At 36.6% G+C, this 17,413-nt stretch overlaps 1 protein-coding gene across 1 annotated transcript in view; it reads left to right on the top strand.

The window, feature by feature from the left end:
• The first annotated feature begins 3,141 nt into the window (after positions 1-3,141).
• Positions 3,142-17,413, top strand: part of XG (Xg glycoprotein (Xg blood group)) — a 54,072-nt gene continuing 39,800 nt past the window's right edge. The window contains exon 1 of the mRNA XM_044666990.1: positions 3,142-3,202. Within this exon, the coding sequence (XP_044522925.1) occupies positions 3,142-3,202 (61 nt within the window). The remainder of the gene's footprint in view (positions 3,203-17,413) is intronic.

Raw genomic sequence — 17,413 nt, 5'->3', positions numbered from 1 at the left:
AGAGGGGGAGAGACAGGAAGAGAAGGAGAGAGAGAGAGAGAGAGAGAGAGAGAGAGAGTGAGAGAGAGGGTTTATGTGTAGCAGCTATGTGGTTCTGGAAGATAAAGCAGTGAGCTTGGTATCAGGAAGACTCATCTAGCCTCAGACGTTTACTAGATGTATGACCCTGGGCAGGTCACTTAATCTTGTTTGCCTCAGTTCCTCATATGTAAAATGAGCCAGAAAAGGACATAGCAAACCATTCCAGTATCTCTGCCATGAAACCCCCAAATAAGGTCACATAGAGTTAGATATGACTGACAACTATTTCTTTCTTTCTCTCTCTTTCTCTCTGCTTGCCTATCTATCTATCTATCTATCTATCTATCTATCTATCTATCTATCTCTATGTGTGTATATATATTATGTATGTATATATGTGCTTTGTTGGTTGGTCATGTCTGGCTCTTCATAACCCCCATACATACAGAAACATACATGAACACATAAATGAATGCATATAAGTATGTGTCTATACATCTATATATGCTTTGTTGTCCAGTATATATTTTTATATATACACACACATACATATACTGTGTAGACAAGGACATGTACAGAATAAAAATGAGGGTCGAATAGGACTGTATTTGGCTGGAATGCAGAGCTCATCCTCCAAAGGTCATCTGTTGTAGTCACTTTGTATTCTGAGGACAGGGAGGGAGCGACTATGCTTTGTGTGGAGGACTTTTCCCCGAAGGCACCAAGTTGCTATTGTTGTGAGTGCTCAGGCAGCAATTAGATTACAACTGTTCTTTGAGAGTCAAAAGCCAGATCTGAGGTGGAGAAGACAGGAGTTTATAAAGGAGGTGGAGAGGGTGGAATGAAGGTAAATTAGAAAATAAAGACTAAGTATGGTTGTGATGGAAACAAGCTTCATTACTATTGCAAGGAGGGTAGCATTCAAAGGATCTCTCCACCTTTTTATTGGTCAATCATAACCCTTAAAGTTGAACCGCATACTTCCTTGGGTATCCACCCTCTGAAATCATGGCCCCTGCTTTGTAAACCAGTGGCCTATTCAAAGTCCTTAATCTGGAATAGAATGATGGTCTTGGAGTCAGGAAAACCTGAATTTGAACTCCCACCTCAAACCCTCATTAGTGATTTGACTTTGGGCAAATCACTTTAGCTCTGTTAGGCTCAGCTTTCTCAAGTATAAAATGGGGGAAATAATAGCACCCCTCTCACTTATTAATGTGAGAATCAGATGAAAAATATACATAAAAGCACCTGGAAAACATTAAAGGGATGCAACAGTGTGTTGGTAAATGTTTAACAAACTATTCTCTGGGGAAAACATGCACACGAGCTATCCTTTTAAGTTTAATCCACATTATTTATATTTTCCTCATTACTTTCTTAAGTCTAGACAGTCAACAAAACAATAAACTCAAACCCAGATTTATGATGTTTGTTTCAAAGGTATAAATGCTTCCATTAAAATTTAACAATCCAGCTTGAGTGAACCAGGTTCAGATGGCCCTAGCATAACTCTGGCCATCAGTCAGCCAGTCTGTCGATAAACCAGTATTAAGCATCTGCTATGAGCTAGGCAACATGATTTTTAAATGCATTAGTTATTATTGTGATCCTTATGCAAATTCCTCCATGTTTTGGCTTTAAATTATCTTTTCCACTTTTCTCTTGCATGAAACCTCTAATTCGAAGTTTGACTCTCAAGCATACTCTCATATTTATTCCTTATTGCTCCTACTTCCAAGTATAAGCTGGTGACTAGTCTTCCAAAGTGTCCTAGTTTCTTATCTCCAAAAGATCCTACATTTCTACAGGATCAAACTATCTTATTTCCATCTTCTGAACTCATAAAGAACTTGCTGTATACATTACTTATAATCATGCAATATCTTGTTTTGTTTGGTGGCTTGGTGAATAGAGTGTTTGCTGGGCCAAAGTCAGGAAGACCTGATCTCAAATGTGATTTCAGATATGTACTGTGTGACTCTGGGTAAGTCATTTAACCTCTCTGTATTTCAGTTTCCTCCTTTGTAAATTGGGATAAGTAATGGCATCTATCTCCCAAGGTAGATAATAATTATAAAGCACTTAGCATGGTGTCATGTCTGGCACAAAATAAGTGCTATGAAAATGCTAGCTATTATTATTACTAGTCGTATCGCTTTCAATCTCTACCTGTCTCAGTTTCTCCATTTGTGAAATGGAGTTAGAAATAGCATCTAACTCTCAGGGTTGTTGTGAGGATAAAATATAATATTTTTAAAGCACTTTCAAATCTAAAAAACTATGTAAATGCTAGCTAGTTAATTTTTTCATCTTTCTTAATTAGGTAACAATCCTCTTTAAATCAGCATCCGAACTTTTACTTATTTGTATCCTACATTCTGACTGGAAGAGTCCAGTGCACATTAAAAAAAATAAAGCTCAATATGATTTGCTGAATGAATTCATGAAAACACAGAAAAATGAAACTGAAGGTAGGGGGCATTCAATACTTCTAAAGTCCCAGCTCTAGATCTGTGATCGCCATCCAAAATTAGATGATGGGCAAGGTTTCTTTTCTCTCAGTTCTTTCCAAGGAAATATTGAATCACCTAAAGTTTTGCAAGCATCTCGTGAACTTGTCATGTGTTCTGCTGGGGTAGGAAAACCAGCTTCTTGCCATGGCTGCAGGGGAAGTGCCTTTGAACTTGGAGTGCCACCCATTTCCAAAAGGGAGCCAAGGAGTAGGAGCAGGCTATACCAGCTTCCAGAAGTCTCATTTTCTCATTGGTGCTTTAATGACAAGCTCATGCCATCCAATTAGATGTATGGTGAAGCCTGATTGACACCTTGCATTGAGGAGATAATTACCCATGCATACTTTCAGCATGCATGTACCTGCACCTCCCTTTGTTCTTTGGCTACCTGGTCTTAGAATCTTCCTAACAAGTGTATGAGGTTTCCATGAAGGGGGACTATTGCTCTGAGGAATGCTTCCTATTTAAAGAATTGTTTGCCGTATAGTTCGCCCCTTATCCCATGTCTACACTTGAAAACCAGACATCCATGAAGGTGGGAGGGTTTTGAATTTTGTTGTCTATTTGTAATGAGTAGCTGCTGATGTTTCTGCAACTGAAGACCATGGAAAGATGGCAGAGAGTCTCCTTCCTCATGCTCCTGTGCTTTCTCATTCACATTAAAGGTAACAAATGTGATATAATTTGGGGGATGTTTGTCTGGATGTGGACTTCTTTCCTCTAATTCTTTTCTCCTTTCTACAAACCAGTGTTTAGTTAGTGCATTATACTAATTTGTAAATAACTTAATTTTTTAAAAATGGAGAGAGAATTTGCTTAATATTTTTTGGTGGTGGATGGAGACCAAGAAATCAATTAGATAACTTGGAAACAAAGCCACAAATGTAGGCACTAATCAGCAAGAGTCTAAGTTAAAGAACTGAAAACAAAAGCTGTTCTTTGGTCCTAAAATAAATATATTCCTATTTTCTTTCTATTTGAATTACAAATGGGTATATTTTCCCCAGTTATCTAAAAAAGTGAATCTGTTTTAGTCATTTTAATCACGTGAAAATGTGCTCATATGGTAAGAGCACAGATGATATAAGCTTGTGTGTTTTAGCCTGATTTATTTAGGAGATGATGGGATCTAGGGAAAGTTTCATTTTTAAAACCTGTTCAGAAAGGATCAAACAACAACTCACCCCTCTCCCCCCCCCCCCCCCCCACCCCACACACATACCTCCTACAATTTAAAACCATCCAAGAAATTTTTCTCCCAAGGATGTCAAGATGAAAAATCTTTTTCCTGGACATACATTGCAAACCTTCCCCACCCCTTCTTTTTTGTTGTTTCTTTTCAGAGTAGCTTAGTCTATTTAAGAAAATTGTAATGATTCCAAAAAATATATTATCTTAAGTATAAACTCTGAGGATGTTGAATTATAACAACAAAGATTTATTAAGCACCTGTCACCTGCAGAGTAGTGTTCTTGGTGCTGAGACTAATTGAAAGTTTAGATGGGATATATTACCCCTTTTCCTCTAGGAACATTTATGGTCTATTAGAGGCTAAGACACAGTAGATGTAAAACCTTAATTCAGGGAATGGTAACTAGAACTCCAGAGCCAAATCTTTCCCTGAACATGTATAGCACAAGCTAAGAACGGTTTTTACATTTTAAAATAAAGTTTAAAAAGTAATAACCATTCTTAGTTCCCGGGCTGTGCAGAAACAGGCAGTAGGGAAACATAGTTTTCTGACCCCTGCTGTGGTTCATCAGAGAGTTACAAATCCAAGTACTATGTGAAGTCTGAGTCAGAAAGGTGGCAAAATATTAAGAAGATCAGGGAAGCTATCAAGGAGGAGGTGACATGGAATATAGACTTTAAAACAAGGGTAGGAATTTAACAAGTGAAAAGGAGAAGGAGGAGTGGGAATTCCAGGCTTGCTTAGGGAATTGTGTGAATACAGATACAAAGGAAAACCTCTGTCAGGAGTAAGACCGGTCCAGTTTGTTGAGAGAGTAAAGAAGAATAATGTGAAATAAATCTGGAAGAGTAGAGTGGTTTCAGGTTTTGAGCTATATATTCTAGCTGTAGGGAAGAAAAGGAAATTGTTACCAGAGGGGTGCTACCTATTAGGAGCCGTCATTGAAATGACCTGTAATGAAAGCTGCTTTTCTTTTGCTTAATTAAAAATACTGTTTGGATGATAATTAGTTGTTTATGAATTGCTTTCACCCTGGGAGGAATATCAGGTTGACTAGTCCAATGAGCAAAAAGCCAAGAATTTCCTAAAGTTCCTAAAGAACTACAAAAGAATCTCTCCTCCTAGATAATTTCAGAGAGAACCTTCAATGAATATAAACTGTTTAATGTGTAAAATAGCATCTTCCAAGTTCCAGTATGGGAACAAATAATAATAGTTCACATTTACGCAGCATTTTAAGGTTTGCAAATCACTTTTAGATAAAAATGGTATTGGCAATATTGTCTGAAACCTGAAATTACTGAAGCTCAGCAATGGGGCCTTGTAGTTTTTAGGGTGGCACCTAAATTTTGAAGAACCTGATTGAGGTTCTTATATGAGGTCCATTAAGTTATTTTTAAAATGTTTTAATAATTGTATTTCAATGTAATAAGTTCCTTTTATAATTTTATTGTTAAATTTTATGCCTTTAAAAACATCATCCTGAGAAAGGGTCCTTAAGATTCACCCGGTTGTTAAAGAGATCCAGGCCAAAAAAAACCCCCAACTTAATAATCCCCGGTTTATCAACATGTGTTCTCAATATTTTTTCTTCATACATAAATAAAATCAATCAGTCAATCAGTAAGCATTTATTAAGTTTCTACTACTGTTTTGCACTGTGATAAGCACAGAGACAAGAAATAAAATAATCAGTGTCCTCAAGGATCCTGAATTTTATCAGAGGAGACAATATATACACCTGCAAGTCTATCTGGAATAAATAAAATTAATACGAAGTAATTAAATACAAAGTAGTTAGGCGGGAGAGAGGATACCAGCAACTGGGAGGAACCAGAGAAGGCTTGATAGTGATACAAGAGTTCTTAACTTAATATTAGAACCCATTTAGCACTTTGGTGAAGCCTATGGACTCCTTCTCTGAATAATGGTTTTAAATGTATAAAATATAATATATAGGATTAAAGTAGAAACCAATTATATTAAACAGTTGTCAAAACTTTTTTAAAGTTCAGGAACCACATAAGAACCTCATTTTAGGAATCCCTAACTAACCATTGGGGTATTTGAACTATATCTTAAATCCTTAATGCCCAAATCTGATATTTTAATTTATTTCATTAGTAATAGACTGATTATTGGTACATTCAGTTCAAGAAGTCTACATAGTTTCCTAGGGACATAGAGAAATTAAAAAAAAACTTTTTTCTGTGTGACCCTGGGCAAGTCACTTTGCCTAGCCCTTACCGCTCTTCTGCCTTGGAACCAATATACAGTATTGATTCCAAGACAGAAAGTAAGGGTTTTAAAAAAATCGAACCTAAGGTTAATTATTTTTTTTAACTTAAGGTTAATTATTCCTCCTTTCCAAAATATTACAGATTACTGTGTTGATTAATGACAAATGAGAGGAATACACATCCTGGAGTACCGGGCAGGCTCTAATTTATCTTTGTAGCCTTTTTGTCCAGTGTCCCTCTTCCCACACTCTATATACTCTAGTAGAACTGACCTTCTTTCTGTTGTCATCCATCATCTCTGCACCTTTGTACTATCTAACTTCCATGTCTGGAATTTTGTGACTTCTTTTCCCTATGTCTTATAATTCCTAGGCTCCTTTACAACTCAATTCAGACACCATCTTCTCCATGAATTCTTTCTTGGTCCTTGCAATTGCAAGTGCTTTCCTTCTCCAAATTACCTTCCAATTCATCTTATCTATATTTTGTAAATAAATATACAAACATATGGACAGGCTATATTGACTCCCTTGATAGAATGTAAATTCATTTGAGGCAGAGACCATTTCTGTTTTGTATGTTTAGCTCTTAGCATATAGTGCTGGTCACATAGTAATCACTTATTCATTGTTTGCAGATTGATTGATCAAAATCACATTTTTCAAGACTGAATAGAAGTATGCAGTAAAATATTAGAAAAATCAAACTATTGTCACTGTTTACTGTTCTTGAGACCTTAGGAAAAAAATGGGTCATGTTTATTTCACCTGGCTTTATATCATCTTCCTTCTCAAGACTGAAAGGGCTTGAAATGACATTGAACAAGAAACTGATTTCATATAAATTTGAAAGGAAATGGATTCAACAAGAGACTTTTTATGCATGTTCCCAAACTACATCTAATTGTGTTTTGCAGAAGAAATAATACATGGAAGCTTTGATTTCCCATGGCATATCCCCAATTTGTATTTCCTTAGTCTTCCATTTAAGCATTTTTATAGCTTTTTTTCTATAGTTTACTAGGGCATATAGTTGTTCCATGAATGTTTAAATGTTGAATAATAATAATAATAATAATCGTCTTTCCTCTTATTAGTCCTCATAGCATTCTTATAATGCTTGCTATTGTGGAAATCAAGCTACTTGATCAACATCACTTGATTGCCCAAGGTCACTTAACCAATCAGCACTGAGATTTATCCAGCAGAATTTTCTGCATATTCTCAAATGGAACAAGTCATCTTATTGAGGCTCTAGGGTTAGCATCAGTGACCTGAATGGGACACCAAGTCAGTTTTTGCCTTTTTATAATTGCCTGCTAATTCATGAGAACATTGTGCTTTCAATTATCGTGTAAGAAAGGTTTTATAGAATGTCCCAAGTAAAATCAAGAAAAAAATCACAAGGCTGAAATAAAATTTTCCTCTAAAGGTCAAAGTCATGACACTTTTCTTACTGAGCATGAGCTCCTTCTAAGAAGACTAGGACAGGGAAATGATTATTTCTCATACTCTCTCATTGAAAAAAATGGCAATGACTAGTAATCTTCAAGGTTATTGTAATGAAGAATGCATTCTAGGTCTACTCAACTAAAATGCAAACACTCTTACAGATCTTAAAAATTTGAAGTCGGGGGCAGCTGGGTAGCTCAGTGGAGTGAGAGTCAGGCCTAGAGACAGGAGGTCCTAGGTTCAAACCCGGCCTCAGCCACTTCCCAGCTGTGTGACCCTGGGCAAGTCACTTGACCCCCATTGCCCACCCTTACCACTCTTCCACCTATGAGACAATACACCGAAGTACAAGGGTTTAAAAAAAAAAAATTTGAAGTCGTGATGAATGGTTTTCTTGGCAACAGCTGAACAACATTACTCCTGCCTATGCATCATTGCCAAAAAATAATTCAGCAATGTTTGTTGCTCCTGAGCTATACAGGAATGAAAATGACCTATTAAAGTCTTTTTTCCTGTAGAGATTAAAATTAATATGCAAAATACTAAATATTATATTTATAAATTTTTATTAATAATAAACTAGCCAAAAAAATACTAGGTAAAAGGTACTAACCAGCCCACTGCCAAGAGCAAAAGAGAGAGAGAGAGAGAGAGAGAGAGAGAGAGAGAGAGAGAGAGAGAGTGGGAGGAGCTACAGAACTTATAAAACAATAACATGACCACACAAACATGGAGGCACTGGAGAGATTAAAGAGAATTTGGGGAAATACTAAAGGACTTATGGGGGATGAAGTCCAAGGTTCAAAATCTCCATTTATGCATTCCCCCTCTTCTCTAATTTTTCTATTACCATAAACTGCACATTTGGCATGTCCACCTACTGGATCTGACTGTTTCAGGAAATGCTTAAGTGCCCGATGGCCTTAGCTAAATTGTTCTAAGTTATTTAGGCTTCTCAAAAAGTGATTTATGATGAGGCAGTCTATTTTAGAGAAGAGTTAAAGCACTGATTCTCCAAAGAACACTCACACATTCTTTTAATGCCAAAACAAAAACAAAAATGTCATTAATCTTACCTGTGTTGGCAGAGTCCATTGCTCTCACTAGAAGAGTATAATGGGCACTTTTTACCTTGGCAAATAAACACTTTCTCTGATTTGGTTTTATTTTGCTAAGACTGGAAAAAAATAATAGCCAATTTACTCAAAATCCACTACCCCTCTTCAAAAGGCAGTTAGCTGTGGGTCTCCATGGTGGGGTGCAAAGTGACTAAGAGGTTTCAAAACAGAGAATAAAAAGTGCTAGGGCATAAGCAGTCTCTTAAACCTTTATTGGGGCCCTTATATAGACAGTGTGTTCACTCTGGAGGTCAACTGAATAAACTCTGAGAGATGATGACACCCACACACCTCCACAGCGTTCCAAGGAGTGTGTTCTCTGATGTGACTTAGGAGCATCGGATTTAAACCTCAAAAAGACCTTAGAGGTCACCTAGTCCAACCCTTTCATTTTACAGACGAAGACACTGAGCCTAAGGGAGTGGTAAAATGATATGCCCTAATTTACCCAGGTAGTAATTGTTAGGACCCCGGTTCCCTGAAGCCAAAGCCAGGACATTTTCCGGGTTGCTTTTACACTTGCTATCTCCCCATGCTGGGAATGTGATCCCTTGTGGCATCCCTTCATCCCTGCCCTTTAGAATCTCTTGTTTTCTTCAGAACTTTCTTCAAGTGACACTTTCTACTTGAAGCCTTTTCTCATCCCTCTATCTGCTAGTTCTTCTCCCCTGTCCTCCTCTCATTTACCTTGTATCTATCTTCTTTATATTTTGAATATAATTATTTAGGCACATGTTGATTCCCTGATCCGATGTAAACTCCTTGAGAGCAGGGACTTTTTCGTTTTTATTTTCATAGTCTTGTACATGATAGCAGTTAACAATGCCTATGGATTGATTAGAGATGATTGATACATCAAGCTACTTTGTTAGTATCAGTCTTTCTTTAGGGTGAATGGGAAGTAAATAAACTGTTCCCTTGGCTTTTTGGGACCTTCACATTTGGGCTGAATCTACTGGAATTCCCTGTGTCAGCTCTTAGTGTGTGCTGTGTTTGCCATAAAACCCTCTTTTTTCTTTCATCAGCAAGCTTGAGGCAGGGCTCACAGGCTCCCTACACTATTTATTACAATCACCTCCTGCCACACTGAGTTCCTTACCTACTACTTTTATCTTCAGTAAAGGATTTGTGCTCTCCCCTTCTCTATTGCATTGCTCTTTTGTTTAAAGGATCTTTCACTGCTGCCCCTGATAAGGAAACCTACAGTATGAAGGTACAAAATTATAGAGGTTTGCAGCACTAATTCTGATCTTCTCTGCATATGGAAAGGGAAATAACACCCTTAATATTTCTTAGTTTCCTGCATCTCATCTTAAGGAACCTCTTTTTAAGCTTTTGTTCGTGGTTGTCAGATAAGACCTATCAGGGCTAGAAGCTGGATTCAACTCTATAGTTTCAAGTTGAGGTAGTTTGGCAAGATTGCTGAGTGTCTCACCCTTCTAGAACCTGCTTCTCAACCTTAGCTCTGGGTGTGGAAGCCTCAGGCTTACTAAAGGCAGTCTCTGGCATCTCTGAAAAGTCCTCTTCTATGTTTCAACCTACCTCAAAGGGGCCTTGATTTCCTTCTCCATTTCTACCCTTCATCTCAATGACTCAGTAATTTGAAGTTCTGTCTTTGGCCATGAATCCCTTGAAGAGAAAGACTCGTCACTGAGCCTCTAAAGTCTTTTCTGGGATCTATTAAAGTGGAAGTATGACCCATTTTTTTTGTTGTTGTTGCTGTTGTTGCTGTTGTTGCTGCTTCCAAGTCTGAGGTCAGATCTGAACTTGAGAAGAGGAGTCTTCTTGAGTTTAGACTGGCGTTCTATCATTGTGCCTCTGAGTTGCCCTAAACTGATGAAATAATAGATCTTTCAAAGTAATAATAACTCACATTTAGATGACATTTTAAATTTTGAGTAGCACTTTCCTCACTTGAGATACATCAACTCTGTGAGATATATATTATTATTCCATTTTACAGATCAGGAAACTGAGGCTCAAAGGTTATAGCTAGTCTGTGTTAAAATTTGGAAATTTGAACTCGGGTACTAATGCCAGAATCCAGTTATCCGTATATAGAGTTAGAAACAAAGTGAATGATGAATCAAGTTCTTGCCAATCTTTATTTTTCTTCACATGAACAACAAACTCAGCCAAAAATCTATTGTATAAATATCAAGTGAACCAGCTTAGACTGGAGTAGAATCTATGTATATTTTTTCAAAACAATTGTATCAGTCAGTCAACTGATAATCATTTTTAAGCACTTACTATGTGTCAGGTACTTATTTCTAGGTATGGAAAGAAAAACGAAAACAGTTTTTGACTACAAAGATTTTACATTCTAGTGGGAGAGGTGAAATGTAAATAACAGGCAAGATATATTCTGAGTAAATGGAAGATTATCTCAAAGGAAAGGAATTAAAGTGGGAATGGGATGGCAAAGGTCACTTGGAGAAGATGTATTTGAAGTCTTGAAGGAGGCTAGGGAATCCGGGAGCTGAATGTGGAGAAAGACGGTGTGCTAAGCATGAGGACGCCTAGAGAAAAAGTACTGGCGTCCAGAGATAAGAATTTTATATTCAAGGAATAGCAAATAGGTCAGTGCTGATGGATTGTAGAGAATCTGAGGGCAGGTAGTTGTCACAGTGGATAAAGTGCCAGCCCTGGAATCAGGAAGACCTGAGTTTAAATCCGAACTCAGACACTTATTAGCTCTGTGATCCTGGACAAGTCACTTAACTCTTTGCCTTGGTTTCCTCATCTGTAAAATGAGTTGGAGAAGGAAATAGCAAATCATTTCAATATCTTTGCCAAGAAAACCTGAAATGGGGACACGAAGAGTCAGATACAACTAAAAAATGACTAAACAACAAAAAGAGTATTTGGAGTAAGGTTTAAGGAGGCTGAAATGTAGGACACTTAAGTAGTATCCTGATTAAAGTTGTGATTTCACACCCATCTAATTGAAATTCCTGCTCCAGGTGTGTAAAATTCTCGTTTCTATATAGAACACCCAAAAAGGTATTTCCAATATAAGCATCTGATTTCCAAGGGGGCTTTGCAGTAGTTATGTCCCATATAGTGAATGATAAAATGATGAATTGTGTTAATACTAGAGTAATTAAAATTCTACAGGTAAAAATGACAACTGTTTAAAATGCAAACATTCAAAAATATTTGGGATATGTAAGAAAAAAATAGTTCTTACATTTTTCCTCAAATTTCAGTAGCTATTGAATGTAGTGCCATGGATAAATCAGATGTGAATTTATATTGGGTTACTAACAAATTCATCTGGCAGAAAAAATTAGAGAATGGTTTTATATATATATATATATTTTCTTCCCTTTACTTCTCTGAGCTTTCTAGAAACTACTCTTTTCTTAGAGTAGAAAATGAAGTAATTCACTGAAAATCAATGATTTAGATGTCCCATATTCTTTCACTAGGTGACCAGTAAACTTTTCATACAGTTGTTAGTGGGGATTGCATTAGGCAGCAATTATACAACACTTAGTTTGCAAAATTCTTGACAATCTCAGTTAATTAGTCAAGATCAAAGCATCAATTACAATAATGAAATATTCTACTAGTAAGACATTGGAATCTGAACTTAACATAATTTTATTCAATGTAAGTTTAGCTTGTCCTCTATCCAAAGAGACTTCAATTTTCTCAGAACATAGTTTTTGCAGTCATTTTGAGGAAGTGGTAGATATAATGTCAATAATGATGAATTTTGACTAAGAAGACTTGAGTGTTAAACCTGACTCTGCTATTAATTAACTGTGGCAGAGTAATAAACATATTAACTTCACCTCTAACTCCAGTGAGTTTGGAAAAGGAGGAGGTGGGACTTTAATTCATTTAAGAAACATTTGTAAAGTACCTCTGAGAAGACTATACTTGATAGCCTCTAAGATCTCTTCTAGCTTTAAGACTTTTCTCTATGATGTAACACCCTATTAATAAATACTAAATGCAAAAATTTTCAATATACAGCAAAAAGTGACTATTCTATATCATAGCTTCCTGGGACAATCTCTGAGGTCAGCTTCATATTAGTCAATAAAAAATATTTGTAAATACCTACTAGACGTAAGAGACTATGCTAGTCTCTGGGGTCAATATAAGTAAGAACTTCCAATGTAATTTTAAAAACTAAGAGCAAAAATAAAAGATCTTTTGGTTATTCTAAAATTAACAACAACAACAAAAAGACTCTCTCCCTATTCCTTTCAGATTGAAAGTACAGTGACTAACTACTCAATATTCAATATTGACTCCATTTCCAACCTAGACCGGTTCATCCCTCATTTGGGAGCATGGTGGGTCTCCTGCTCCTGGATCTTACCATATTGCTGACAAATTTGGTGCAGACACTTGATTGACATGGTCCACTGTATCTCAGGACTTCTGTATTCAAGAGATCTGCTATCCTTGCTCCCTCCAACAGCAGGGATTACAGGATCTCATAGAAAGCTCTATATAAATGTTAGCTATTACTGGCATTATTATTGTTGTTATTGTTATTTTTAAGCCTCACTTTCCTCATCTATAAAATAAGGAGGTTGGAATAAATGATCTCTAAGTTTCTGACCAGTTCTGATATTCTCCAGTCCTAAAAATTGATTATACTGATGATATTGAAAGTCAAAAATCAAATAGTGATCAGTAATGCAATGATACTAGTTAAGAAAATATTTTTATTTCCTTTTGGAATGGAAGAATCAGAATAATAGATGGGTTTGATTCCATAGAATGTAAGCCTTTTGTAGGCAGGGATGATTTCATTTTTGCCTTTGTACCCTGGATCTTAGCTTAAATTATTTGTATAATTGGTCACAGCACACTAAGTTTATTGATGAAACATCAAGGACAGGACTTAGTTTCCAGTTCCCTATGTTTTGATCTAAGTGGCAACTTTGACTCTAAAGTCAATTTTTAATCATGGGAGCTTATTCCAGTACCTCAGCAGTTTTCCTATTGCCTGCTTGCTGAGTAAGTCAAACTTCTTTCCTTAGAATTCAAGGTCTTCTATAATCAAGTCCAGCTTGACTCACAGTATTCCTCTCTGTATAAAAAAACTACAGTTATATGAAACTTCTCTCTACCTCCAAAAAACAAGATGCTCTCTGCCATCTCTAGGCCTATATTGTCTTCCCAACTTTGTTTTCCTATTGCATTAACAATCACTTGTTAAAACCCAATTAAATGGAATCCTCCTTCATGGTCCTCCAAGATTCTCCTTGTCAATCACAACCCTCTTGGTTGTACCTATTTTAATTATCTGGTTCTGTGTCTTATGAGGGAAGAGAATAAGCATTTATATGCTGCCAACTATATGCTAGACACTGTGACAAGTACTTTTTTTACAAATATCTCATATTTCAATAAACTTGGGAAGGAACTACATTATTATCCTAATTTTACAGATGAGAAAACTAAGGCAAACCAAGGCTCAGGACAGTTTTATTAATCTCTGTGATTTATTATTTTTTCTACAATTTTATATTTTTATTAAATTATTAGTATTTATTAACCTTTATGATCTGTGCCCAAGGTCACACATCTAGGCTGAGGCTGAATTTGAACCCAGGTCTTCCTGACTCCTGGTCCACTAGAACTCTACCCACTGAGCCAGCAGCTGCCTCTGGCAGAGAGTAAAGAGAATCCTGGGACAAAATCCATCTTCGTATTGCTAGTCAAGCCGCAAAACCTTCAATGGAATTGGAGAATCATAGAAACAGAATTTTAGAGTTGGAAGTCTATTCATTTATCACTGTCTATATTTTTCACTTTTATTCTTTTAGAATATAATTCAAGTTTTGTTAATTAAAAAAAATACCATACTACTACATCTCTGTTAAGATAAAATAGTGGATAGGAAGCTGAGCCTGGAGTCAAAATGACCTAAGTTTGCAATGGGCCTCAGATACTTACTAGCTATGTAACCCTTAACCTTGGTCTGCTTTATTTTTTTTATTTGAAAAATGAAAATGATCATAGCACCTATTCCATAAAATTGTTATAGTAAGGTTAAAGTAAGATAATGTTTGCAAAAAATTTTGCAAGCCTTTATTAAATTATTGTTTAATAAATGCTCATTTTTATTATTATCATCTCCAGTCTCATGAAAAGAACTTGTAGATGATGTCTCCAATAGATAGTTCAATAATGCATACCATAATGCATGTGTTCAGAACAGCAGGACGTGATTGTAGATTGAGCTTGTCAGTAGAAGTTTCATAAAAGAATTGGGACATAAGCCGGGCCTTGAAAGATAATCAGGATTCAGATACACATGAAGAAGAGAGGAGGGCAATAATTTTTTTGAGGGAAGATATTATCTTCTTTTGTTTTTCTATCTCCAGTGGTATGCTACCTCCAAGTCCTAACTGGTATTTAATAAGGCATGGGCAAAAGTATGGAAGGGAGAATGTACGAGATGGTTATTTTTATGTGTATCATGATTATCATAATAGCTTATTTATATAGTGGTTTTCTCTCCTACACAACATTTAAATGTACATTATCCTATTTCCTATTCTTTACATAGGCATTTCATTGCATGGCTGACTCTCATTCCTGGGAAGCTTACCTTCTCTGAATTACTCTTCTAAATTCCTTCAGAACAAGATGCCTTTCCTAGTCCTCTCCACCCCTCTGGTCTCTTTCCTTTGAGATTAGCTTCCATTTATACTCTATATATCTATATGTACAATAATCTCATCTGCGACTTCAAGAAATTGTAGCATACACAGTGGCCATGTTCCTATAAACCATCTTAGCAGATAGGCTAAATCAGGTTGAGGGTAACCATGGGTCACAAACTTTTCAGTGATTTAAAGCGGTGTGTATCCCAATGAAATGAAGACTCCCCCAACAGAATGGGTAGATGAGAACAAGTTTTTCCAATGGCCATTGAGTCAACTACTTGGTCAGATATTGGAGATGCCGAGGTCACTGCATCCTGGGGCATTGCCAGTCATCTTGACTTTTGTCTTGCCTTTGGACTTCTATGACTCTGCAAGTGTTAGGCTGAGGACTCTGTGTAACTTTGCCTAACTGAAACCCAATTCATGCACAAATCAAGACATCACCCTGTGATGTTATTGGTTCTTAAAAAACAACAGATAAATAACAGCCTGTATGTACATATTTATTGTAGTTGTCTATTATCTCTCCTATTAGAATATGAGCTTCTCAGGGCAGGCAGCATTCTTTGCATTTCCAGAGCTGACCTCAAGAACTGGAACATTGACAGTGTTTAAATATCTTTGTTGACTAAAATATTTTGTGAAGCACTTTTCCACATATAGTCTCCTTTGGTTTTTCTAATAGCTTCAAGACAACAGCCACATATCTAGTAGAAATTTATAGATGAGGAGACTAAGAGTCAGAGAGATTAAGGGACTTTGCCAGGGTCACTCAACTACTACTATCTAGGGAAGAGTTCAAATCTATGTTTGCCTGACTCCAAATCCAGTGCAGTCCTTGTATCATATTTCTCAATTAGCCTCTATGCAGCTTGAGAATAAATCCTCTATATTTCTTCTAAACTTTGACTCTCCCACATCATCATTCTAACTCAATGCTCTGGGTTCAATAGGAGAGAATTATCAGAATATATATTTAGAGCTGGAAGGGATATTTGAGACTCTGGAATATAGTCCCCTCATAGGTGCTTAATAAATGTTGAATGAATTAAGAATTAATAAATGTTAATGATAAACATAATCAAGTTTTCTGCTTCTTTAACCTCTGTCCATGGGAAAATCAGTCCAAACATGTCTGAATATGTTAAACTATTTAAAATCTAACATTCATTGTACGAGGAACCTGGAGCTGAATTGTGTGGTCCCTTAGAAGGTGATGCCCCAAAATAGATATACCCCTTCCAAAGCATCTGGACCATCCATGACTTTGGTATTATCTTCTGGCTTTTGTAAACATGCAGAACCTCAGTCCAGATCAGGAGAAATGGTGGTGTTCCCATATTTCTTGTAGCAAATATGAATAATGAAGCCATCTACTCCACCCAACATGACTCATAATCACATTCCAGTTCCTTTGCTTAAAATTCTCCTAATGCTTATATCCACACCCCTTCCACAAAACCCTACTTATAAAGTAGTGTCTGTTGGCTACAACTTCAGAGTTTCATTATTTAGTTACTGAGGTGGTCTTAAGTTATAGAATGATATTCTAGTTTCACAGCAGAAAAGGGCTTTTAGGTCATTTTACATGCTTGCCTACGGTCACACAAGTAGTAAATCAACCAACCAACCAATCAATCAATATTTATTAAGTGCCTACTATGTGCCAGGCACCATGCTAAGTTCTGGGAATAAAAAAAAAGAGAGGCAAAAGACAGTCCTTGTCCTCAAGGATCTTACAACTTAATAAGGCAGACTACATGAAAACAAGCATGTACAAAGCAAGCTATCCCTAGGATAAATAAGAGATAATTAGGAAGAGGGAAGGCATTGGAATTAAGGATTAAGGAAGACTTTTGGGATAAGGAGCAATTCTATTTGGAACTTAAAGGAAATCAGGCAGGAAAGTCTTTGGAGCAAAAGAGGGAAGAGTATTTGAGGAATGGAAGAGAGCTAGAATAAATGCCCAAATCTGAGATGAGATGTATCTTGTTTAATGAACAGCCAGGGGGCAATGTCACTGGATCAGAGTAAGTGTTGTGGAGTAAAGTATAAGACTGGAAAGGTAGTAGAGAGATAGGTTATGAATGGCTTTGAATGCCATTTTGTATTTTGTCCTAGAAGCAATAGGGAAGTCATCGGAGTGTACTGAGGTGGAGGGAAGAGGAGTAATATCACAGGAGCTGACTTATGCTTTAGGAAAGTCATTTTATTGGCTTAGAATAGAGAGG

The sequence above is a fragment of the Gracilinanus agilis genome, chromosome 3 (assembly GCF_016433145.1).
Source record: "Gracilinanus agilis isolate LMUSP501 chromosome 3, AgileGrace, whole genome shotgun sequence".
NCBI classification, from domain to species: Eukaryota; Metazoa; Chordata; class Mammalia; order Didelphimorphia; family Didelphidae; genus Gracilinanus; species Gracilinanus agilis.
Note: the sequence above shows the minus strand (reverse complement) of the source record. Positions and strands in the feature narration are given on the sequence as shown.